The sequence below is a fragment of the Diospyros lotus genome, chromosome 5, assembly GCF_014633365.1.
Source record: "Diospyros lotus cultivar Yz01 chromosome 5, ASM1463336v1, whole genome shotgun sequence".
Lineage (NCBI taxonomy): Eukaryota > Viridiplantae > Streptophyta > Magnoliopsida > Ericales > Ebenaceae > Diospyros > Diospyros lotus.
Window position 1 is genome coordinate 6,340,898 of NC_068342.1, and position 27,213 is coordinate 6,368,110.

At 37.7% G+C, this 27,213-nt stretch overlaps 1 protein-coding gene across 1 annotated transcript in view; it reads right to left on the reverse strand.

Moving 5' to 3' along the window:
* Window positions 1-12,419: 12,419 nt before the first annotated feature.
* The window catches only part of LOC127802063 (structural maintenance of chromosomes protein 5), a 40,826-nt gene continuing 26,032 nt past the window's right edge, over window positions 12,420-27,213 (reverse strand). The window contains exons 22-30 of the mRNA XM_052337725.1: window positions 16,937-17,053; window positions 16,786-16,863; window positions 16,567-16,666; window positions 16,430-16,484; window positions 16,236-16,284; window positions 16,063-16,150; window positions 15,886-15,958; window positions 12,874-12,977; window positions 12,420-12,789 (exon numbers count right to left, since the gene is read on the reverse strand). Of these exons, the coding sequence (XP_052193685.1) occupies window positions 12,731-12,789; window positions 12,874-12,977; window positions 15,886-15,958; window positions 16,063-16,150; window positions 16,236-16,284; window positions 16,430-16,484; window positions 16,567-16,666; window positions 16,786-16,863; window positions 16,937-17,053 (723 nt within the window). The 3' untranslated portion in view covers window positions 12,420-12,730. The remainder of the gene's footprint in view (window positions 12,790-12,873; window positions 12,978-15,885; window positions 15,959-16,062; window positions 16,151-16,235; window positions 16,285-16,429; window positions 16,485-16,566; window positions 16,667-16,785; window positions 16,864-16,936; window positions 17,054-27,213) is intronic.

Below are 27,213 nucleotides of genomic sequence, written 5' to 3' on the forward strand. Positions count from 1 at the left end.
TTCAAATCTAGCTTTGGATAAGGCCTTGGTTAACACATCTGCAATTTGATTCTCAATTCTGCAATAAAGCAAACTGACTTCATCTTCTTTCTGCACTTCTCTTAAGAAATATAACTTGATGTTAAAATGTTCAGTCCTGGCATATAAAACAAGATTATTTGAGATTGAAATTGCAGCTTGATTATCTATATGAATATGTGCCGGCTCCTTCTCTTCCATGTGTAAGTCTGCAAGTATCTTAGCCAAAGTTCTTGATTCACAGCTGCAGTGGCTACAACATACTCAGCCTCAGCTGTGCTTTGAGTTATCACATCTTGTTTTTTTGAGCACCATGAGAACATTCCGGATCCAAAGCTAAAACAAAAACCTATTGTGCTTCTCATGTCATCAACTGAACCTGCCCAATCACTATCAGAATAACCATGAAGTTTAAAATTCTAATAGTAGAAATATTTGATACCATAAGTTACTGTGCCCTTGATATATCTGACAATCCTTTTAGCAGCTTGAAAGTGCACCTCACTTGCACAATGCATGAATCTTGAAAGTAGGCTCACTGCAAACATAATGTCTGGTCTGGTGGCAGTAAGATATATCAAACAACCAATCAAACTTCTGTACTGGCCTTCATCAATTTTGTCTGATCCATCATCCTTGCTAAATTTCTCCTTTTGATTCATTGGGGTATTTGTGTATTTGCAGTCCTCCATATGAAATTTCTTAAGTATTTCCCCTGCATATTTCTTTTGACATATGAAGACTCCATCCTGATTTTGCTTCACCTCCATTCCCAAAAAATAAGACATTAGGCCAAGGTCTGTCATCTCAAATACTTTGAGCATTTCAGCCTTAAACTCCTTTATTAGCTCCTCATCACTTCATGTCACAAGCATGTCATCAACATAAATAGAAACTATGATCGAATTAGCATCAGTTTCTTTTACATACAATGTAGCTTCACTTAGGTTTTTAACAAAGCCAAGACCTAGTAAGTGTTTATCAATCTTATTGTACTAGGCCCTGGGAGCCTGTTTAAGGCCATACAAGTCCTTTAACAAGTAGACCTTCTTCTCTTGTCCCTTAACTTGGAAACCTTCTGGCTGCTCCACAAGGATCTCCTCCTGCAAAAAAACATTTAAAAATGCAAATTTTACATCCAGCTAGTAAACCTTCCATCCTTTTTGTGCTGCCAAGACAAGTAGCATTCTGATTGTATCAAGTCGTGCTATTGGAGCAAAAGTCTCAAAGAAATCTACTTCAAACACTTGAGCATACCTTTCACAACTAGTTTGGCTTTATATTTGTTTATAGAACCATCTTCATTAAGTTTGGTTCCATAAACCCATTTGACACCTATAGGCTTTTTGTGTTGAGGTCTGTCCACCAGCTCCCAAGTGTCATTTTTTTTAATCATTCTGATCTCTGTCATGATCCAAGATTCCACAGAAGGGCATTATAGTAATAGATTTAGCAAGTTGTTAGGAGATATTTTGTAATGCTGTTATAGCACATGGATGCTGTTATTTTTGTTAGAGGAAGCCTATATAAGGCTGTTGGTAGGAGAAGGGAAGGAGATGATTGAATGAATGAAAATCTGATTTCTATTTCTCTCTTAATTCTCCTTTCCCTCTCCCGTCTCTCCCTCTCGTTCTTTTGTTCCCTCTCTTCTGTTTCTTCCCCCTTCTTCTTCTGATTTTCCCCCTCATTCTTCTCATTTCCTCCCCCAAACCAGGCAATGCTTAGTTCTAAACCTATCGGATCCTTTCGATTTCCGATCTAATCCTAGATTAAACCCAAGGTTTGTGACAAATTGGTATCAGAGCCTTACCATCCTCGGCCAGTCGTTAGGATTGCAGTGAGTAAGGAGTCCATCGAAGGTGTTGACGTGGACAGCTAGAGGGTTGCGACTATCCAAGGCGAGCGGAGTCCATCACAGGTGAAGCGGACGGCCCAAAGAGTTGCGACCAAACCGGAAGTCCAATCCAACCAAACCGATAATCTTCCTATAGGCGCGGCTGGGTGTTGCGATTTTGATCGAGAATTCCAACCGGAGTTCTGTGGGGTACTACCGCTTTGATTGGTCAGTGATTTCGACCCAGACGGTAAGAAACGGATCTGGGCGACTTCTTGAACCCATTGTAGTTGCTACTAGATTTCGGAAATACTAGGTGAGAGCAATTCCTTGGCCGTCGACTCCTTCTGCTTGAGTTAATCGAGTGGCCTTCTTCGGTTGCTTCACCCTTCTTCTTCAGTTGCTTCACCCTTCTTCCTCCATTACCGAAACGAGAGCAAAGCAGTTCTCGCCAACTGCATCAATTAATCCTAAGCAGTTCGAAATTGAAAGGTGGAGTAGCGTCAAGAGGTGACGACCACGATTCTCAGCAACCCAGGCGAATTCAAGGAGCTACCATCGGCTAGTGATCCTCGACTCAGGAGGTAGCGACTGGTGCAGGAGTTCCAAGCAATCGCGGTTGTGTAATGGGTTTCTGGCAATCGTGGTGTGGTCGGTGATTGGGCAGAACCTGAGGAAGGAAGCGTTGATTCATCACTGGTTGGGTTATCACTAGCAAGAGGTTCGCGACTGTTGCAAGTCGAAAGCAGCAGAGGAGCAGGTTCCGTAATCCATTGCGACTTGAATATTGGAGGCAACACTCCTCGGAGAAGAAGCAACGACTGAAGTTAGAATCGAACTTGGATTTGGAAGGCGTAGCCGAGTAAAGCAAACTCGGATTTGAAAAGCAAAACCGAGCAAAGTCACTTCGGCTCAGAATTGAAGACGAGGTAGGCTAGGAGAGGTCCGCAGTAATACCGAGTTGAATTTGGAGGCGATTCAGAGTGGTGCATCGGTAGTTTTGTGGCTAGAAACGTTATTAATCTCAGCCTAGATTTGAAGACGTGTGAAGGTGAAGCATACCTCGGCGCTGGCTGTTTGATCTTCAAGAGAACTAACCAGAGCAAGGTCCTTGGCCATGATTTATGACAAGCTAGGCGAACTCTCTAACCGCAACCGCTCTCTGCTATGTTCTCGTGATCAAATTCCTGCTGGATTTCGAAATTGGATTCAGACGCACTAGGAGTTCCGGTTGATCAGAACTTGCAGGCGAAATCAACCTCCTTGATTCCGACGGAGGGATTCTTGGCTAATTGGCCTTGAGGCAGTTGATTATCCAACTGCTGTGATGCCGATTGTGATTTTCGGCTGAGAGTCAGATGCTTTAGAAGGCTGATCAAGTTGCTGTAAGTGTGCAATTTTTTCTGCTGTTACAATAGATTTGATCTTGAAGCATAACAGTGGCTGCAATTTGCCACTTATTGGATCAATTTTAGAGATGATTGGGTGAGGCAGTTACAGATGGTAATTAGGATGGAAAGAACTGCTGTTTCTTGGCCTATTGCTTTTCCAGCCAGTGAGATTTTGGCCAGGAGGAGTAGTGCACGAAGGAGTCCCATGGAGTCTCAATTGCAACTCAAGAATGCTTCATTTTCAGCTGAAAGGGAGCCTCAATGGCAGCGAAAGAAGGCTGCATTTTCAGTGGGCAGCAACAGGAACAAACGAACAAGCAATGGGATTCATGAAGAGTGCAAGGAATTTGGTCGAATGTTTCGCGAGAAGTTGCAAGAGTTTGCAATAATACTATCTAAGGAGTATCATTACAGTTTTCCTGCCAAATACTATTCGCGTATTCTTTCCCGCAAGTGAACGGAATCGTAACAAGTAATATAATGATGAATAGAATATCGTTCCCACGAGGATTAGCTTTCAATCCCTACTTTAACCACTATTAACTTTAATAAGCCACACACAATTAAAAGAATATTTAATGGAAGTTCTATAGTAACTAAAACTAACTCACTAAATGGAAAACACAAAATAATTCTTTAGGTTTTAAATGTAGAAATCTAATGCACTAGAGTTTATGAATTCACCGTAGTTCTTTAATTTGTTTAATCTTTCAGAGATCAGGGTTTTATAATTCTTGCTTTAAGCTGAAAATCGATGATCCTAAGTTAATCAAAAGCCTCTCTCGATGGTCAATCGAATCTATGCTTACATATGAGATTAATTATCTCTAATTAATCTGCAAATATACAAACATGCATTTATCCATAATGATCATCAAAATAAGATTTCACAAGGCATAACGGTATCTCTACTTATTATTGAACCTTATGTCATTTATTATCAAGTGTTAATCTATATTGAATCTCTCGAAAGCAATATAAATCACAAACACGTTCTAATGGCGGCCAAGCATCAAAACGGAATTAGTGCATAACAAACGATCAACCCGAAAGACAAGAATATAATAAAACCCAAATACTTTTATATTAAACCATCATTGAACTAGGTTTCATCAATCACCCTAGCCACAAAATACTTAGCCTAACATAGTTTTAACCAATGAAAGAATAATAAAAACAAAGTTCATGATGTTGGAGAGAAGAAAGAATGGAAAAATACAACCAAACTGAAGATCTTCAAGAAAATCTCCCTCTTCCTCCTAGACTTGCCGTCTTCTCCTCCTCCAAAAAAAACTCAATCTCTCAAGAATCCTTCCTTATATAGTGCCTTTTAGGTCTTCAAAGTCGTGCCCTTGAGAGAGCCCATCTCCACTTGATTTGAAAGGAAACGGGCTTAAAACGGCTTTTTTACGAAGCTTAGAGCCTTACCGCGGCCTTACCACGGAATGCTTTCCGCGGTAAGGTCATGAGCCACAAAATGAAAATCTTGTCACGGGTTTACCACAGAATGCTTTCCACGGTAAGGTCGTGAGCCACAGAATGAAAACCTTGTTACGAGCTTACCACAGAATGCTTTCCGCGGTAAGGTCGTGAGCCACAGAAAATAATTCTTATCACAACCTTACCACGCAATGCTTTGCGTGACAGCACCGTGAGCTGTTTCTCTTTGATTTCCAACACTTCACCAATGACGTTATTCTTCCGGCACTTTGCGACATCATTATCCTCGACCCCGAATAGACTTTTGACCTTGCCTTTACTGCCATTTTAGCTCCAAAAATGCGACATCATCATCACTTTTTGCTCCAATTGTCTTCAATACATGCTCCACATCTACATAACCATATATAGAACCAAATCAAGTAGAAATCATGCTCATTGAATGTATAAATGCTAAGTTTATAGACCAAAATAAGTGTATAAAAGACACTTATCAAATACTTTGATGACTATCATGGAAGTTTCAACAAAGAAGAGTTTCTTAAAATGGAGAAGCCGAAGGAGGAAAAAAGTGAGGAAAAGGAATTAGAAGAAGGCAATCAATCAATTGATAGCCTCTCAAGCACTCTTACTAGTGCTAAGACACTTGGCCAGATGTCAATTATTGAGCAATCGTTGGCTGGAAGTGAAGTTGCAGCATCTCCTGATGTTAATGCTCACAAACAGCCTTGGTATGAGTATTCAAGGAAAGAATACAAACCTCCATTGCTGCATTTTGAGGCTACTGTTGATATTTCTGCAGCAAAACATGGTTGTGGGTTGAATGGGGATATAGTAATAGCAACAATGGTTGTAGATCTGCCCTTCTTACTTGTATTGGACGGTGATGAAGTTTTCCCTACTGAAATTCTGGGCCAATTTATGCTTGGATTTGATTTTGTAAACCTAATAACGAAGAAGAAGAAGAAGCCTAGAAGGAGGAAGAAGGAAAGAAGGATGAACCAGATGGAAAAGGCTGGAATTGGATGAAGAACCATGGCTACTTGTTGCAAGGTCTTGGGGACAAGAACTCTCTTAAGGAGGGGGGAATTGTCATGACCCAAGATTCCATAGAAGGGCATTATAGTAATAGATTTAGCAAGTTGTTAGGAGATATTTTGTAATGCTGTTATAGCACATGGATGCTGTTATTTTTGTTAGAGGAAGTCTATATAAGGCTGTTAGTAGGAGAAGGGAAGGAGATGATTGAATGAATGAAAATCTGATTTCTATTTCTCTCTTAATTCTCCTTTCCCTCTCCCGTCTCTCCCTCTCGTTCTTCTGTTCCCTCTCTTCTGTTTCTTCCCCCTTCTTTTTCTGATTTTCCCCCTCATTCTTCTCATTTCCTCCCCCAAACTAGGCAATGCTTAGTTCTAAACCTATCGGATCCTTCCGATTTCCGATCTAATCCTAGATTAAACCCTAGGTTCGTGACAATCTCCTCTTTCATCGCTTCAATCCACTTGTCATTCTTTTCTGCCTCTCTAAACTCTGCAGGCTCAAAAACAACAACGTTGCACTTTCATAAATATCAGACAATGGCCTTGTACCTCTAACCGGTACATCATCTATGTCATCCTTAGGAATATGATGAAACTCTAAATGCTGCTCCTTTTCTAACTCCTTCCAGTTCCATTGTTTATCTTCCATGAACTTGACATCTCTGCTTATAAGAATTTTTCCATTTTGTGATTGGAAAATTATATAAGCCTTGGATGAGCTGCTATATCCAATAAAGACTCCTGGTTCTGCTTTCTTATCAAGTTTGTCCATTTTTACCTGTGGCACATAAGAAAAATATAGGCAACCAAAGGTTCTTAAATGTTGTAAGTCTGGTTTATAACCAAACCATGCTTTAAATGGGGTTCTCTTCTGCAGAACTTTGGTTGGTAGTCTGTTTAGCAAAAAGAATGTGTGTTTGCAGCTTCTGCCCACAATTTCTTTAGCAGCTCCTTTTCATACAGCATACACCTTGTTATCTCCATTATAGTTCTATTTTTTCTTTCACTTAACTCCATTTTTCTGTGAGTATAGGGTGCTATAAGTTGATGCTCAATACTAGCTTCTTCACAAAATTTGTTAAACTTGTCATAAGTGTATTCCTTTCCATTATTTGACCTTATTACCTGCATTCTGAAACCACTTTGATTCTCCACGCATACTTTAAATTTCCAAAATACATTAGTAACCTTAGATTTGAACTTACAGAAAATAAATCCAACAAAATCTGATATAATCATCAATAAATACAATATAGAACTTACTGCCATTTAAAGATGATGTTTTCTGAGGTCCTCCAACATTTGTGTGAACCAATTGAAGCTTGTGTGTTGCTCTCCATGTAGTTTGAGGGACAGGACGTCTGACTTGTTTTCCATACTGACAAGCCACATAATCTACCATCCTCTCTTCCAGCAGTGGCAGTCCTTTCACCAAATCATGTTTTTGCATATAAAGAAGTCCAGCATGATCAAAATGCCCAAGCCTCCTGTGCCATAATTCTGCATTGTTTGTGTTACATGGAAAGGCTATCTGCTCTTCCTCCAATAAATTTAGAGCAAAGCTTTTTCCTCTCATTTTTATCTTAAATATGTCTTTGCCTTCTGCATCTTTAATCTTGAACCATTTGTCTTCAAATATTATTTTGAGGCCCTTCTCAAGTAATTGTCCAACTCTAAGCAAGTTTTGATCAATGTTAGGAACATATAAAACATCAGTAATGTATGCCACTGTTCCTTTGCCCTTGACTACGAGGTATTCCCCATTTCCAATCCTGACTTTGGAAATGTCAGTTTTATCAAGTTCTTTAAAAAGCTCTCGATCATTTGTCATGTGGTTTGTACAACCACTATCAATAAGCCAAGAGTCACTAGAACTACTGTTTGTTGCGAAGCATGATGCAACGAACAACTGCTTCTCCTGATATTGTTTAGCAGCGACATTTGCTTCCTCTTCATGCTTCTGTGACTTGCAAATCTTCTCCATGTGCCCAATCTAACCACATTTTCTACATTGAATATCTGGCCTCCACCAACACTTCTTCTGCGGATGATTGGTCTTCTTGCAGTGTGGACAAGGTGGATAAGTTCCATCCTTGCTTTTGTTGTTGCCTGCATTGTTGCCGAGCTTCTTGTTGTTCTGCCTACTATTGTTCCTCCTTTCTTTGCCTCCTCTTGATTTCTGTGCCTTTGCTTGAAAAGCACCCTCCATAGAATTCTCTTGTCTCGCCATCCTTCTTTGCTCCTATGCCTGCAATGCATTCACCAACTCTGCCAAAGAAATGCTTGACAGATCCTTTGACTCTTCTAAAGAAGAGATTTCAGCTTCATATTTCTCAGGTCACGTAACTAGAATTTTTTGCACAATTCTCTAATTAAAAAAATCCTTACCAAGTAGTCTCACCTTGTTCACAATACTGAGCAACTTGTCAGAGTACTCTTTGATGGATTTTGACTCTTTCATTCTTAGCATCTCGAATTCTCTTATCAAAAATCATAAGGAGAAAAGGACTAGAAAGTCAAAAGCAAAAGCTTACTAATTTTGTTGAATTTTTATAGAGACAAAGCATAAAAAAGTTCTTAAGAAAGAACAATGAGAACGTGAAACTGAAAAAGTTGTCCAACTACTTCATTCAATACATCTTCCTTAAATACAAAAGAGTTTTAACACACAACTAAAATGACTCCTAATTACTAGGCATGGTCTTCCTATTAGCAAGGCAAAAAACAAACACCACTAACCCGCTACTAACTTTCTAAAGATTTGGTAAGACATGGCATATTCAGTTTGTTCAGTTTGACCACTTCTCATGCACATTTCAGCAGCCCATGTCTGCATGATGCAACTGATGAGGCATTTTTGCAACAAGTTGAACCAATGATGATGTTTGATCAGAGATTGCAAACGAGACTGTATTTGGTGTTGTCTTTGTAAGTTCTATATTTAAAAAAAAATTAAAAATGAAGGGAAAATGGGCACTGTTGTAATGAGGAGGATGTGAAAACTATTGTCTGAGAAAAAAGTTAAAATAAAAAATAAATAAAATTGTATATTTGAGATATGATGTACCTGCCCGTTTGGCTGTTCATATTGCCGTGTCAATTTGACTCCTCTACACCATTTACGAGGACAAGAAGAATGTGAGCTATGATAGGCCAATACTGGCCTTTGCCATTTCCAAGCTTCCTCAATAATGGAGATGGGCAGATATCAAGTTGCAAAAGCGAGTGAGGCAATCCATCCTTTGGAAGAGAAGAGAGCCTGGGGCAGTCTTTGGAAGAAAATGCTTCAAGAGAGGTGAGCTTTTGAAACTCCTTGGAACAAGAATGCTTTTCATTGTTCCATCTTCAGGAAAGGTTGAAACTGAATAGTAATATTCTTCTTCTGCCACGCTACTTGAGCCTTCAAGATGAAGTTGTCTAAGAGAAGACAATTTGTACGAACCCCACTCCGATTGGAGCTTATCGATCTTGATGTTGCTGATCTCAAGATAGGTGAGGTTGGTAAGGAAATTCCCCTTCTCTAGAAAGAAAGAGAGAGTTTCTCCTCCTGCAGGAAAATTATCCATCTCCAACCACTGAAGTGAAGTGTAATTGTCGCTGTCATGGTTGCAGCAAAACCTGTGTGGTAGGAGGGCCCTCAGTTTCTGGCCGGTGGGCACTTAAATTCTGAAATAAAGGTTATAGTAATTTTGGTAGTTAACTTGAGATGTTTTAAATAATAGATGATAAATGACATAAAATAAAATTTATTATTTTTTATTGGAGACTACGGCTTTTTAGCGGTAATGGCAGTCAAGGCCTCGGGGACTGGGGCGTGACACTGGCTGCCAAAGTCAAGCCTCCACATTTCGCCACAATTGCCTTGCCAATTGACACCAAATTTGGGTTTGCACTGATATATTTAATTGCTTATTCTTAAAGGCGTGTTGGGAAAAAAACTGACCAACAATCGTCATCTAACAGCTGGTTTAAAACATGGTACTCAACAGTTCCCATCATTTGTGCAACAGAACTGCTACGGGTGGTCACCAACACTTCACTTCCTTGGGTAACATCATTGAAGGGGCTCTTTAAATAATTCCAATCACTGGGTTTCTTATTCCACACATCATCTAAAACAATTAAGCATTTCATTGCAGACACAGCTTGTTGTAGTTTAACTTGGATTTGATCCAGTTCTTTAAAATCGCAAGTCTTAAGAAGTGACAGACTCGAGAATGGCTTTTGTGATTCTCATGGTGTCGAACTCATCGGAGACACAGGCCCATGCTCTCAAATCAAAATGCTCCTTTACTCTCACATCATTGTATATCATCTGAGCAAGGGTGGTCTTCCCAACTCCCGGCATGCCCGCAATTGGAATGACACCAATTTTGCTAGCATCAAAATCATCTCCAACGAGAAGCTCAACGATCTTTCTTCTATCTTCATCCCTGCCACATATGCAAGGTTCATGGATTAAAGACGTACTGGCTGGCCTATGCCAAGTTGTGGCCTCTTCAGTAACCTTCACCGAGTCAAGTTCGCTTCTCTGTTTAAAGGTAGAGTGTAGTCTAGTACTAATATCCTCTATTTTTTACATCATCCGAGAATGAAAAACAACAGCACTGGTATTCAAACCTGCAGTAAAGCATCCGGAAAGAAAAGCCCTAACCTTGTTGCTCTTGTTAGGTTGAGCATCGGAACACGAGGCGGGTGTCGTCAATTTGTGGCGCAGAGCTTGGGTGGAAAACTCGTACAGTATGTCATCCAAATCGTAGGCCAAATCCTGGAGATCTTCGAGCCACAATTGCACGGCTTTGTCCATGATTTGCTTGTCCTTTGCATCGCTCAGCATGGCTTGAATATTCAACAGCAATATTCCAGCCCAATTAGTCATCACTGTATGAATTCCCTCTTAGCGTGCAAGTTTCAACAGCTCGCCGGAAGCCAGCTTGTCAAAGAGCACCGAGACGAAGGCAGAGAGAGAGACCTCAGCCGCCGGCATTGTTGCTTTCCGGGAGCAGCCAAAAACCAAACTCGCGATGTAAAGAAAAAGCGGAGCATAAAAAAGCTTGCTTGTGAAGTGCGCGTGTGTGAATGTCAATGTGGGCATCCATGGTCGATACTCGATCCTTGGAATTGGATGCTAAAAGAATATATATCGTTTTCGGTTAAGCTCGTTGGATATAGTTATCATTCCTGTTGGCTGTTGGCTTTTGGCCGTTGGATGGTCATCTAAAATAAAGATTATTCATGTTGGATTAGCCGACGTCTGACCCCACCATCTGTGCTCAAACACAAATATGTTTGGAATTTAGTCATTAGTAATTACTGGTACAAGTAATCATCTGTTTTGATTACACACCAAATTCACTTGTATTTGCTAATTCCTGTAATTTGGATGATTTTCACTAGTACTAGTAATCTTCTATTTTGAGTTCTGTTTTTGGAGAATTAGATTAGGTTGGATGTTTCTCCACCAATTATATTCTTAAAAATGTAATTCCTTGAAGTGTCATTTTTGGTAATCACATTCACATTCCTTGAAATTGAACACTGATGTATTTTGTATAGATAGAAGAAAAGTATGAATTAAAATCCCAGCATTGATATGTTTGGTATCTTAAATACTTTCCTGATAGAATATTCAAGAATATTCTATTTAAGTTATGATATAAATTGTGTGCATGAAAGACATTAAGTATTAATTAATAATTTAAAATATTATATTTAAATCAAAAAAAATCAAATACTCTATTATTAAACAATAAATTGAAGAAAAGAGAAATAATAGAGAGGAGAAGAGACAGAGAAGAGAAAGGCTGGAGAAATCAAATATTCTGTTCAACAAATATAATTAAAAAGAAAACAACGAGAGAAATGGAGGGGAAAAGAGACAAAGAAGAGGAGATGAGATGAGAAATCAAATCTTAAAACCATTTTTTGCTAATAGAAGTCGCTAGAGAAAGACACAGACAAGAAATAAAGGGGACAAATAAGAAAAAATGACAATAGAGAAATTACTTGACAGCGATTAACAATGAATGAGAAAAAGAAACTAAATTTTGTTGTGTGAGGGAGAGGGGTTTATGTTGTTGACTGTGTCCAAAAAATTATACCACATTCTCATCACTTAAAAAAGTTAAAATTTCCCAAGTTTATGGGTGGAAAAGCATTTCTTTCAAAACATGAACTACATTCCAAACATTGAGAATCAAACATTAGGAATCATATTTCTATCCATTAAAGTCTCAAGAATGCGACTACATTCCCCCTAACAAATACCACCAAATACACCGCAAGGAAAAGGGGAAGGAGAGGGTATAAATAAAAAAAAGAACTGATATATTCGCGAAGGAGTTAGCTGCCCAGACCACCTTATTACCATTCCTGGACACCACCATGTTTCCAAACTTGTCAACCAATTGTTGAATCCGTACTAGAGTCTGCAGGAGGGCATGACGCGTACAAGCTTTCTAGCTTTAGACAGAATAAAAGATATATTCGCAAATTTGCATATTTCAGTGGCATGCCAACTTAATGATTTAATATCATAAAACTAATGGATGCCTTGCCAGTACAAGGGCTAAAGATTACAAAAATTTTACACCTTTTACAGAGTGATTGATTTATTTGGTACACAAGTAAATTCATCCGACAACACAGTCGGACGAGCAGCTCAGTACAGCCACTGAACCCCACTAGGCGGCGGAATAACTGGAAGTCATGGATTAAGTATTTACCAGTTTCCTTTCCACATGTTTTACTTGAAACGAAGCTTTGTTCTTACAATGCAATACTGACGACAGTACCAAAATCACAGAATAAATATCATACTGCCAACAGAGGGATTACACAATAATTCATTTACAAAACCAGCATTTCCTTTTCCTGGAGGAAACTGCAAAACCTATTAACTGTGGATTGCAATATTGGAGAATATAAACCGAAGCACTTTGATTTTGATAGATAGCCCGGATACTACCTCCTTCACTGCGGATTGCAATATTAGGGGGTCTTCATCATCACCGACTTGCACCCAATAACCCCGTAACAGATCCCCAGCTGTCTCCGCCGCTCCACACTGCATTAACAACACAAATACATCAGACAAAAGTACCATTAAGTGAAAATACAAGGCTTGTTTGGGGTTGCAACTATATTTGACCTTTAGAAGGCTGCTCAATCCACGGCCCATTCATTACAGTCAGAATGCTACATGCCTCGCTGTAATCCAGATCTGGCAATAGCTTTGGCGTGAGTAAGAAACACCTGTTTGTTTGCGCCACACAACAGCTTCCAGGTCATTTTTCTAACATATTTCCTTAAATAGTCAATACTATTCCCCCTTTTTTTTTCAAAATAGAGAAATCATATATTATTGTTGTAAGAAGCACACATCCCTCCCAGGCGGTAAACAAAATTTATTCCCAGATCCAATGCTACTTACTGTTTACTCTCTCTGTCTCTCTCTCTGTATATGAACAATGAAGAAAAAAGGTGGTTGCCTTTTCTGCCATTTTTCAAATTTTTTCTTAAATTTTTACTCATTTTTTCTGACTTTGATATAATAAATATTTTCTGAATTTTTGCTGAAGTTTCTAAATTTTTGTTTAATTTAGTTCTATAATGCTTTCAGGGAAGAAAAATTTTGAACAGTGATTCAGAAAATCAAATGCCATTTTCAATTTTGCTTTTCATTTTTTTGACAACTGAGAAAAATAAAGCAACAAGTTCAGTTTTCATTTTATCTAATTGAAATGACACAACACAAATGAATGAAAACAAACACAAAAACATTGACAGCATTTTCAAATGGCCCACTAACCAACCAAGAAATTACCAAATATCTTCTGATTGGAAGATAAAATCATTTTAATCTACAGTGTAAATAATTCATGGAATTATGGAATGACAAATAAAGCAGAAAAGGATAGGGAAAGATCGCCAAACCCAGCCATGGAAACTTTATTGAGGATGATGTTTGAAAAAAATTAGAACTTATTCCTTAAAAGTTCAAGGCTAAGTAAAAATTAGTTTGAACAAGGAGTAAGGTTTATATTAATCACCATGATAATCTTATACTCTCCCCCACACTAAACATTTTCTGCATTCAGTGATAGGCGGTATGTATTGACTTAAAAATCATAATTTGTTCAAGTGCACTATCAAACATTTATGATGCTTAAAGATTTACAAAAAAGAAAAAATAATCAATCATTTATCATAGGCTTATAGCAGATCCACTAAAAAAATTTAGTTTGAGGAGCTTCACAAAATGAAGTTAGGAATGCAGAAAGTTATTGGCAATTCTCTGACCATTCTACTTTCATGGAGCCGATACCATCTGGTCAACTCCTAGATCAGATCTTTTCAAGGTTCAGCCATTCTACAAAGCAGTGGCAGATCTTGGAGAGGTTTCCTTCCTTGGAAAGGATTCCACGACTAATGCACCTAAGCTTGTATTTTTTGTATAAATAAGTTGATAACGATAGGCCTGATCATGGTTCCGAAACAGGCGGTTCCAGTTCCACTTGCTGGTGGAACCAGAACTGAACCGTCTATAGATGGTTCTGGTTCCGGTTCCCTAACGGTTTGGTTCTATTTCCCAACGGTTCCGGTTCCAGTTCGAACCCATTTAATAAAAAAAAAGTCTTGGACTTAATTTATATAAATTAAGTTGCCTACGTATCCCTTTGGGATTTAAAAGAATCAAAGCCCATGTAGTTCACTAACCATTTAAATTTGTAACCCCCCTTACCTTAATCGGAATTATTTGCGGAAGCATAGGTTATTGTGGATTGTATTATATATTTTATATTTATTTAATTTATTTTTTAATGGTTTGAACCGGTTTCAGTTCCGGTTTCTTATTTTTAGGAACCAAAACTGAACTGTAAGTTTTCAGTTCCAGTTCCGATTTCTTAACTGAAACCGGAAAGACGGTTTCGATTCAATTTTTAGAAGAATGGTTCTAGTTCGGTTCATAAGCGAACTATGGTCAGGCCTAGACAACGAGAAGCCAAATTTATGATAATCAATATTGCATGTGTACGTGTAACTCAGGTGGTGACTGGTGAATAGGTTGGTCATTGACTTATGCAGAGTGGTCAGATTATTCTAGTGTATTATCCTTTGTCAAATTGAGATTTTTCAATGCGCAGCATCCGGTTAAGTATATCCTTTGCATTGCGCAAGGACAAGCAATCTGCAAGATAATAGAGAATGTCACACTTTAGGCTCATGCCCTAAATTGGAGTATTTGGGAAGAAAGGAATCAGAGAACCAACACAAGTTAAGCATCTCTCTTTTGTAAGCTGATTCTTAGGTGGTTCTGACCCTCTTTGAACAAGTTCCTTGGTTTAATAGTCTTTTGATTGAGCAGGGTATACCTTTATCTTTGGACCCTTTTTTGTACATGGGCAGTAACCTCCAGTACCTCTTTTGTACAATATATTCAATTACTTGTCATTAAACAAAAACCATTACAAAACAAACAGAGATTGCCTACAATATCCAGTAATAAATGGACTAAGATTACAGAAATATAAGAAAATGGGAAGTACATAAAAAAGAACAAGGAATAGCGTATTCAAAGCAAATGTATTTCACTTATGGGATACTTAAATGGACACTCAAACTGGGAGAATTGAAACTCGTGTATGTAGTAAAGCATACTGAAACACAACAAAAATGCCAAAACAATTGCAGGTTACGCATTTTTAGTTTCTCAAACCCACCCATAAACCTCACCCCCCACCAAGAACAAAAATGGAAAAAAAAAAAAGGTAAAAGAGGAAATAAAAGGAATGGAGAAAAAGTCCAAGAAGAGAAGCAGGAGAAAGAAAAAGAGGATAATGTCAAATCACATGGAAAGCTAAAGCCCCAGAGTTAGTACTTTCACCATCATGTCCTCCCCCCTCCCTTCGTGTCTTAGAAAAATAGACTTCTTTTGTCTTTCTAAGGATGAGAAGCCACCTGATAACCTGACAGGGTTTGTTCATTATTTGTGATCTCTTCAATGTGTAAACCTCAAATATTTTCTGTGAGCATAGTTTGCCATTAGGGGAACATACAGATGGAGACCATAAAATACAAGTAGACTTACAGTCAGCCATCATAGGACGCATAAAGCACAAAAGACTAACTAAAGACATGAAGTCTGAATGATCATACTTACTGGGGTGTATTAGGTTGGCTGGCAGCCCTGACTAATTGCTGAAACATCTTTCTTTCATTCATGGGATCCATCCCTATAAAAAAGAGGGGGAAAAAAAAGAAGAAATATAAAAATACATCTTAAACTTAGTGCATATATAATTAAAAGGAGCTGTAACTACTGAAAACGCTAACAAACCTTGATTTATCTCATCAACCACCCTAAAAGGGCAGTTTGTTAGGTCTTGTAGAGACACAAGATAAAGAATGGTTGAAACAGACCGCTCCTAGCAAACGGAAACTCAAAGGCAATCAAAATAGCAGTCCTAATGCAAGATGGTAACCAAGAAGAAAACAGTTTTAATATGGTACCCCTCCAGATTGATGGTGAGCACTAAGTACTTGAAGTTGTCCTGCTTGCCTGATGATCGGTGCCAAAAAAAAGAGGGGGTTAACCAGGGAGGCAGAACAGTTTTATCATAATTTGATGAAAATAAGGAGCTATAAAAGGGAAAGATACATCTTAGCCAAAATAAATAAATAAAACAATTAAACCCACACCTTACCTGAATTTTACTTTTATAAGTATCCCATATTTATCGAAGTCCATGTCATGCTCATCTAATAGAAATGCCAAATCAAGTTTAGAAAGTGATGGGACCACAAGAAAAGAAAATTTTTCTATAGAAACAATCTTAAATACCCAATGAGACTTCTCCAGCAACAGCCATCTCTTGGAAATTATGACTGAATGTCTCATTTATCTGAGCAACAAGGTTTCTCAACCTTGGAAGCCAACTTTCCTGCAGAAATCCTAAAATATTAGATATAAGCTCAGAAAAAAAAAAAAAAAAGAGGAAGCATTAAGTCTGTACCAAACTTGCCACCAAATTAAATGAATAAAAACACCAATTTCCCTCACCTTTAAAGTATTTAGTTCATCCAATTGCCTACTCCATTGCTTCTCATCTAATTCCTGTTTCTTTGATAGTTCTTCTATCTGAGAAACAAACAAACAATAGGTGAAAAACATCATCTAGAAAGAATAGGGAAACTTAAAAAGGTGAGTTTACTTTTTTCTGGCGACTTTCATATTCTTCTAGAATGTTGTTGTTTAGAAAAAGAATAGAATTGGCTTGTGAAATAGTATCTTGAATGGCAGCCTCCAGGTCTTCAATAGTAGCAGGCATCTGCAAGTAGATGAGAAGACGCATAAAGAGCTAGTCAAACACTGAACAACAATTTTTGAACCTTCCTTTAGACAAAATCAATTGCTGATAAAAAAAAATAGTAGAAAAACATAAATTTTAAGTCAACCACAAACTCATCTAGGTGTTTGAGATAATAGAGAGAGGTAGTTTAATTATTTACATTATTAGTCATATTCTCAAAAAATTGTAAACCTGTAACATAAGATGCAATATTCCAACTACAAATTGCCAAAGTCCCAAAGTATAATGATTCCTAGCACAATCAGATGGATAGTGCAGAAACCAATATCCATTGCCACAATATATCACGATAAAGATGGTCTACTATATATTGCCCTATTCTCTTGGACATTCAGCACTAATCAGGAGCAACTTCTCTGCCACCCAAGTTATCAATGGTCAACTAATGAAGCAAAACAAAAAGGCACAAAAGGTGCGATAATTGTGAACCAAAATTCAAATTTGATTGTGATTGGGATATATCTACAATTAAAAATTTACCTTCTTCGCAACTTATCTTCTTATCAGAATATAGATTTATATAAATCTTTTTTTGTATACATCTATAGATGAATGACAGATTTATAAATAGATACACAATACCCTAAAATTATTGTAGTAGTAATATCATAATAGTGATATTTTATTCTTTTTATCTGTGATTCTCTCTAATTTGGGTTTTCCCCATAAAACTATTGTGTTCAATTGTGTGCTTGATGGTTCGATCGTGGTTTGTTTTTTTATCATAAATTCTTACAAACTGGTATGAAAGCCATTGGACCAAACCATCAGCATCTTTCAATCTCAGCCGTCAGATTTGTAGCCCTTCGTCTTCTTCATCACCTAAGGTTTCTTGTTGATGTCGGCCACTTCCTCGCCTGTCGCCGACCACCGTCAGCCCCTCTTCTCTATCGCTATCGACCACCATCGTCAGTCCCTTCACCAGTCGCCATTGACCGCATGCAATTGTCCAATCACCTATTCTCATGCCTCCTTTAGTTGACATGTAATCTTCGCTCATCATCTTCCTTCTTTGATCACTGACGACTCCATCCCTTCGCCTTCGTCTCTACCGTCAATTGTTCATCTTCTTTAGTTGACGCAACCAACTAGCTCGTCTTCTCGATCAACGGCTCCTTCGCCTTCCGCCATCAACTTCAGCCTTTATAGACACCTTTTGTCATGGATTGCCCTTCACCATAGCCAATTATCCTCTTCATCTTCCGCCATAACTGTCAACCCCCAATGTCGTTCACTGTTATTGTTGCTGACATCTCCTGGACTTCCACCATTGCCGCTGGTCGACTCTGCCCATATTCGACAAATCCAACCCAGATCTGCTAGAATCTATCAGATCTGCCCAAATCTGATCCATTCAAGACCAGATCTGACTCGCCAAATTTGTCAAGCCCAAATCCGACAGATCCAGGTCTGTTATCCTAGTCTGTTTTTTGTTCGAGCCGTTCTTTTATTAGCTTTTGACACTATTTGGGGTTATTTGATATTAGCAATGACAACATTGAAATATGATATTCCGTTGTTGAACTGAAATATTATATTTTCATTATGGCAAGTTAAGATGCAAGCAATTTTGACACAAATGGATTTAGATGATACACTATTAGGATTTGATAAAATGCCACAATCAAGGAGTACGGAGGGAAAACAATGTAAGGATTGTAAAGGCTTATCTCAAATACATCTTCATTTATCGAATCAAATTTTGTAGAATGTTTTGAAAGAAAAAACTATTGCTACTCTATAGTTGAAATTGGAACAACTACGTATGACTAAAAGCTTAACTAGTAAGTTACATCTAAATCAAAAGTTATATTCTCATCAAATGGCAAAAAGGTAATATAGTGAAAGTCATTTAACAGTTTTTAACGAAATTGTTTTTGATTTGGAAAGTATGAAGGTCAAATATGACGACGAATATTTGGGTTTAATTTGTTATGAAATCAAATGGAGGTCAAATATGAGGATGAAGATTTGGGTTTAACTTTGTTATGTCTATCGATTTCATATTCAACTTTTAGAGACACTATACTTTATGGTCGTGACACTCACCTTAGAAGAAGTTTATGATGCTTTGTTTTCGAAAGAGAAAATCGATAGGTAGTTATTGGGCAACTCAAAAATTCAAGGAGAAGGTCTTTTGATTAAAGGGAGTACAAATGAGAGAGTCTATGGCAAGGGAAAAGGTAGATCCAAGTCTAGAAATAAAGACAAAACCTATAACTATTGTAAGAAGAAAGGGCACATCAAAAAAGAGTGTTTTAAGTTGCAGAACAAACTTAAGAAATAAGAAACTAACCAAAAAGAAAAACAATTAGATACTTCAGGTGAAACCAATGTTGAAAATAATAATAGTGATGGAGAACTTTTGGTAGCAACTAATGAAATTACCAAACCTTGTGAAGATTAGATCCTTGACATAGCATGCACGTTTCATATGTCCTTAATAGGGATTGGTTTCTGACATATAAAACTTTGTCTACTAGTGACGTGTTAATGGAAAACAATTCTTCTTGCAAAATTGTTGGCATTGGAACAATTAAAATTATGATATTTGATAGCATTGTTAGAATTTTAACTAATGTCAAACATGTTCTCTACTTCAAGAGAAATCTTATCACTAAATTACAGCATATGCGTCTTGGACATATGAGTGAAATGGGTATGGCTGAATTAAGCTGAACAAAATTTCTAAAAGGGCAAAGTACAGGAAACTAGAGTTTTATGTACATTGCATCATTGGCAAGCAAAAACGAGTCAATTCAATAAAGTTATACACAACACAAAAGGGACATTGGAATAGTCCATTCTAATCTTTGGCATCCCTCCAAAATACCATCTAAAGCAAGTGCTAAATATATGCTGACTTTCATTAATGACTTTTCTAAAAAGTTTGGGTATTTTTCTTGAAACAAAAGACTAATGTTTTTTCTACCTTCAAACAGTGAAAGACTATGATTGAAAAACAAACTGAAAGGCAAATAAAACATCTCCACATAGATAATGTTTTAGAATTTTGTTTAAATGAATTCAATGATTTCTGCAAGAAATAATAAATTCTAAGGCATTTAACAGCTTTAAGTACACCACAACAAAATGGTGTAACCAAGCGGATGAACAGAATCTTGATGGAAAATGTACATTGTATGTTGTCTAATTCTAGTTTACCTAAGATTGCAATCGAACCGAACCGAGCCTAGCCAAGCTTCACTGAGCTCAAGCTCAGCTTGGTGAGTCAATGTATGGGCTCGAGCACGAGCTCGGCTCTGGCTCAACTCATCAAGAAGCTCGACATGGCCTCAGAGAATGGTTGCAAGCGGTGAAGAGGGCGAATGGTTGCATCCTTGCAGGCGCCATTTCCATCAAAGAAGGTTAATTGATTGGAGAAAGCGAATGGTTGTAGCCTTAGATGGTCGCCTTCACCGAAGAAGGCAAAAGATCGCAAGCACGGAGTCACACACCGTCATCAGAGAAGACGAACAATTGCAATCGTCACTGGCTGCTCCCTAACCCACACTAAATCTGACTCCCATCCCTGCCAATGCCGGAAGGAGAAAAAAAGGATAAGCCAGAGAGGAACAAGCGAAGGCGAAGCCAATGACGGTTGTTGCCTGGAAGAGAAGAGGAACAAGCGTAGGCAGCTACTAGGGTTTCCTTGGGTCTCCCCTGCCCCCACTAAATTTGATAGATACCTTGATATAATGATATATATTTATGTTAAATAATATATTTATAAAATATATGCCTGATGCATACATATATTATCTAACCATAAAATAATGTATTTATAAAATTAAAAATAAATTTATTAATGTATTTACGAGACTGTTCACGAACTATTTGCAAACTTTTAATCGAGCCTACTCGCAAACCTCTAATCAACCCAACCCGCGAGCTAATGAGCTGAGCTTTACTAAGCTCAAGTAAGGCTCATTTACAAATCGAGCTTCAAAATTAGGCTCAAATTCGACTCATCTACCTTAACGAACAAACTCGAACGAGATTTTATTGAGTAGAACACCGAGTTGCTCACGAACGACTCAACTCATTGGCAACCCTAGGTTTACCTAAGTCATTATGGGCTGAGAATGCAAACACTGCATGTTTTCTGGTTAACTAGTCTCCTTCCACTACCATTGATAAGAAAACTCCAAAAGAGATATGGTCCAATACTCCTACAAATTATTTTGATTTAAAAATTTTTGGATGTTCTACATTTGTGCATGTTGATGATGGAAAATTGGAACCGATGTCTAAAAAGTGTATTTCTTGGTTATAAATCTAGTGTGAAGGGTTATAAGTTACGAGGCCTAGAAGCATCTAAAATTATAATTAGAAAAAAATATTATATTTGATGAAATTGACATGTTTCGCGGTTTGTCTCTAAAAGAATCTAACCCTAAAGATCAGCAGAGCTCTGAAATTCATATGGAGCTTGAAATTAATAAGAGCCATGCATCTAAGTTCTAGTCTCATATTAAGTCAAGCCCAAAAGAAAATGTCGATCCATCACAATATTGTATTGTGAAAGATAGACCGAAAAGAAATATCAAACCCCCTCAAAGGTATGCTGAGGCAGATCTTGTTGCCTATGTTTTCAATGTGGCTAAAGATATCGATTACAGTGAGCGTTGCGTGGATTTAGTTGGTATTCATCAGAGATATTAGTTCTCCATGATTTTGCTAGAAGAAAGAATTATGAATAATTCTATATTTGAATTTCGTGTCAAGGTGGAATTTGTGATAATTGTAACCCAAAATTCAAATTTAACTGTGATTGGAATACATCTACAATTGAAGATTCATCTTCTTTGTGACTCATCTTCTGATCAAAATATAGATTTATATAAATCATTTTTTGTATCCATCTATAGATGAATGGTAAATTTATAAATAGGTACCCAATACCCTGGAATTATTGTAGCAATATATCATAGTGATATTTTGTTCTTTTTACCCATGATTTTTCCCAATTTGGGTCTTCCATGTAAAACTTTTGTTGAAGAATCAATCATCAATCAACCGAGATTCATCCCAATCAATTTCCTATGATGGTGGGATTGACAGTGGGAATGGTTTCCATGTATATATAGGGTGATTGGCCCTATTGTATGAATATGCGAAAATATTACAGCTCTTACAGAATATTACAATTCTTACACAAAGTATTACAATTCTTATATGGTATCAGAGCCATTTTTTTAGAGAAATTTCTCTCAGACCTTCATTGTCTTTCTCTTCTCCGACCTTCATTGACATTCTCTGGCCTTAATCGCCACTGCTATGTTCCACGATTCTACCTTTGTTACAGTCCTACAGTGCACAGTTCTTCATTCTGCCTTCATTGCTGCCAGGCCTTTATTACTGACATACCTTCACTCTTTCGATTCCTTTGCCAGTCTTTATAATCGAACCACATTTCGGTGTCCCTCTTGCGTCGCTAATCTCTAGCGTCTCTCATGTATCATTCATCTTTGGGGTCGTTCTTGCCCGTCGTTGCTGACCCAAATCACGAAGCTGCTCAAGCAATTGTTCGTCAATCTGTTCGCTTGTCATCTTCGGCATCAAAGCATTCATGCTCTAGTGACGCTGTTGCAACCATTGATTTACAATCCTTTGCTACTCCAGAATACTCAGATCAGTTTTTTCAGTGACTACTTTCTTTATGGCGAGTGTTGGTGTTTTCCTAACAACTATTCATATTTCTAGTCACTGTTCTTGTTTTTTCCATGACTGTTGATGTTCTCAATGGCTATTCATATTTCCAACGACTATTCTTGTTTTTTCCTAGTGACTGTTGAAGTCTATACTCAGATCTGCCCCGACAAGATATTCCTTCAATTTCTGCAACCAGCAACCCTAACCCCACTTCGACTGATCCTAACACCGGTATGCTGTTTGGAACAACTTCTAATGTCTCTCTACCTGTTCCTTTAATGCTAATGAAAGCCCACATCTTATTTCATGGATTCTTGACTAGGGAGCAACCAACCACATGACACCATGTCCCACCCTTTTTGAAACCCATAAACATCTTTCAGGAAATAAGGGGATGACTATTGCAAATGGCTCTCATCTACCAATTGCTGGTCAAGGCAACATCAAGCTCATCCCAAACATCCCATTAAACAATGTTCTTCATGTTCCAAAGCTATCCACTAACCTTTTGTCCATTAGCCAAATTACTAAATCTTTAAACTTCACTGTTACCTTTTTTAACACACACTGTGTTTTCCAAGTCCAAACTTCAGGGAGGAGGATTAGACTTGCTACACTTAAGGACAGGCTCTACTAGCTTGTGGCAGCAAGCACTTCTAATGGATCAAAGGAACAGTTGGCTCTCTCATCACAAGGTACCTCCTCTCATGCTACTACTTCCAAGATCTTACTACAACATTATCAGTTTGGCCATCCCCCATTTAGCTTATTAAAAAGTTAAAACTATGGTTCCCGCCTTATTCCACAATGTCTCTCTTGACAATCTTCATTGTGAAGTTTTTAAACTTGCTAAACATCATAGAACTTCTTTTCATTTGGCATAGTTGTTAAACGCGCGCCTAGGCACTTGCCTAGGCGCAAGGCGCCTTAAGGCGCCAGTTCAGCACCTCGCCAAGGCCGAGGCGAGGCGAGACGATTTCAGTGAGGCGCGCACCTTGCACAATGAGGCGCCGAGGCAAGAGGCGCGCCACATGAAACCTAGGTTTTAATTAAAATCTAGGTAGCCCAATTCCTCCCCTCTTCTCAATTCCAACATGTATACATTATAACATATTTACATTTGCTTTTATTTATATTTTACCTTCCATTTACTTTAATACATAAATGTAAATAAGAAAGTACCCCCCATTTAGATTCAATAAAAATATCTAAAAAATCAAAATACATAAGAATAAGAAAATAAAATTTTGATTTTAGTACAAACTCAGGATTTAGCAATTTTACCACCCCCAAAATACATACCTACTATTTCTTGAAAAATTCATTAAAAATCATTTTAACAACAATAAATATTAGCTATTAAAATACCGGGAGATAGTTTTTCAAAATGAAAACATTTTCTTATATGTCTCCTTATAATGCGCTAATCTTCTAGACTTAGAAAAATAACATTTTTCAAAATGAAAACATTTTCTTGATTGAAGGGGATGATGAAGATATTGACATTGATGTTGATGATCTCCTTGATGATGATTGATTAAAACTTTTTTATTGATTGTGGACTTGTAGTGTTTATATGTTTGTTTAAAACTTTGCATGATGATTGATACTTGTTTGAGTTTGAGACTTTAAGTTTGAACTTTGATGATGTTTCTAATTTAGAATTTGCATGATAAATGAATCAACTTTGATGATATTAGTTTAGAATTTGAAGATAATGAATCATTAATGATATGCATATGTTATTATTGATAATTTGATAGTTTTTTATGATTTTACAAGATTTTGAGTTTTTTTCTAAAAGGTATGCCTCGCTTCGCAAAGGCGCGCCTTAAGCTCCAGGACCCTTTGCGTCTCGCGCCTTTCAGAACTATGTCCTTTGGTTAATAAAAGGTTTGCTTTACATTTTTCCTTAATTCATATGTGGGGTCCTTCAAAGGTCCGCAATTACACAGGGCTCAATGGTTCGTTTCCTTCATTAATGATTGCACCAGAATCACTTGGGTTTATCTCATAAAAGACAAATCTGAAGTTTCTATTATTCTTCCTATTTTCTATCAAATGATCAAAACCCAATTTGAGGTGTTTACCAAACGGTTTCGATCGGATAATGCCAAGGATTTACTTCAACCAATGTCTAAATCAATTCTTTCTAAAAGAAAGCATTATTCATGAGTCCTCGCGTAGGCGTGGCTGAAAAGAAAAATCGTAACCTCTTAAATGTCACTAGTTCCTTGTTGTTTCAGTCTTGTGTACCTAAACAATTCTAAGGGGAAGTCGTGCTAACTGCAACTCATTTGATTAACCGTCTGCCCTCTCGATCCCTTGACAACAAAAGTCCTATTCGGCTCCTATTGCAACACTACCTATTTGTCCCCATTTCCCCTACTTTGCCTCCAAAGGTCTTCAAAGGCATGGCTTATGTCCATCTTCACAAACACAACCATGATAAGCTTGACCCTTAAGCGCTCAAGTTTATCTTCCATGGCTATTCTAACACTTAGAAGGGGTATAAGTGCTATCATCCATCCTCTCGTAAACTCTTTGTTTCCATAGATGTTGTCTGTCATGAAGATACCCCTTTCTTCTTCTCTCCCTAACCTCATATTCAAGGGAAGCACTATTGTGAAGATGAGGATCTCACTCCAGACACCCATCTAAAACTTCCCTTCCTCTCTCAACCTTTTTCACCCCTTTACCAGGGTCCCTTCCATCACAAACTTCCACCTTTTCTCCTCAATCTACCCCAATTCAGTCAGATACTAATTGTGATGAACACACGACCAAATTGCAATAGCCAACTTTGAATCCACAAGAAACCCACGTCTACTCAAGAAGGAAGGAAGTTGATCCTAGACCAACACAAGTTCAAGATTCATGCATGAATGACGATAATACCACTATCCCTTCTCTAATCTCTATGGAAGAACCTAAATCAAATGACCTTGACCTACCTAATGCATTAAGAAAAGGCATTCGAAAATGCACAAAACATCCTATCTACCCCATATCCCAAGTTGTATCTAACCATAGACTGTCCTCACAATATCAAGCATTTCTTACCTCACTGGACACTATAGAAATCCCAAAGTCGGTTCATGATACATTAAAGGATAAGAATTGTGCATTTCCTATAAAGGAGGAAATGAGAGCACTAGAAAAGAACAGAACTTGGGAGGTTATACCTAGACCAAAGGATAACAAATCAGTAGGATGTAAATGGGCGTTTACAACGAAATACAAATCTGATGGGGCACTTGTAAAATACAAAGAAAGACTGGTAGCAAAGGATACACAAACATGTGGGATCAGTTATCAAGAAACATTCTATCCTGCAGCCAAAATGAATACAGTTCGATACTCGTTTCTCTAGATGCTTGTTTTAATTGGCCACTGTAGCAGATGGATGTTAAAATGCCTTCCTCCATGGTGACTTGAAAGAGGAAGTTTATATGGAGTCTCCACCCGGGTTCAAAGAACAATTTGGGGATAATAAGGTGTGTCATTTGAAAAAGGCTTTGTATGGGCTCAAACAGTCTCTGAGGGCGTGGTCTGGAAGATTTAAAAAGGCAATAAGACAAATGAGATATAAATAGAGTCAGGGAGATCATACCCTGTTCATAAAACATAATGGAAAAGGTAAGATCACAGCCTTGTTGGTTTATGTAGATGATATTATTATCACATGAAATGATAATATTGAAAGACTTGCTCTAAGGGAATATTTGGCACGAGAATTTGAGATTAAAGATCTTGGTACGCTGAGAAACTTTCTAGTAATTGAAGTAACACATTCCAAAACCAATATATTCCTATCCTAAAGGAAGTATATTTTGGACTTACTAAAAGAAATAGGCAAACTTAACAGCAAGACAGCAAGTTCTCCCATTGACCCAAATCATGGAATAAGGTCAAAAGATGGAGGCAACACAGTTAATAAAGGTAGTTACCAAAGGTTAGTTGGCAAATTAATATCTTTGTCTCATACTAGGCCTAATATTGCTTACTCCGTGGGAATAGTTAGCCAATTTATGAATGATCTAAGGGAAGAACACCTACTAGGCTGTAAACCACATCCTACATTACTTTAAGGCAACTCCAAGAAAGGGAATCATGTTTCAGAACAATGGTGGTATAACTCTAGAAGCATATTCTGATGCCGACTATGCAAGTTCATCTATGGATAAACGATCCACATCAAACTATTGTACATTCTTAGGAGGAAACTTAGTCACATGGCGGAGTAAAAAGCAAAGTGTGGTTGCAAGATCAAGTACCTAGGCAAAGTTTAGATAAGGCTCATGAAGTATGTGAACTCCTATCGCTAAGAATTATTTTAAATGACCTCAAGATTAAACCAAAAGGGACATTGAAATTGTATTATGATAATAAGTTTGCTATCAGTATCACTCACAATCTAGTCCAACATGATCGCACCAAACATATAGAGGTCAATAGACATT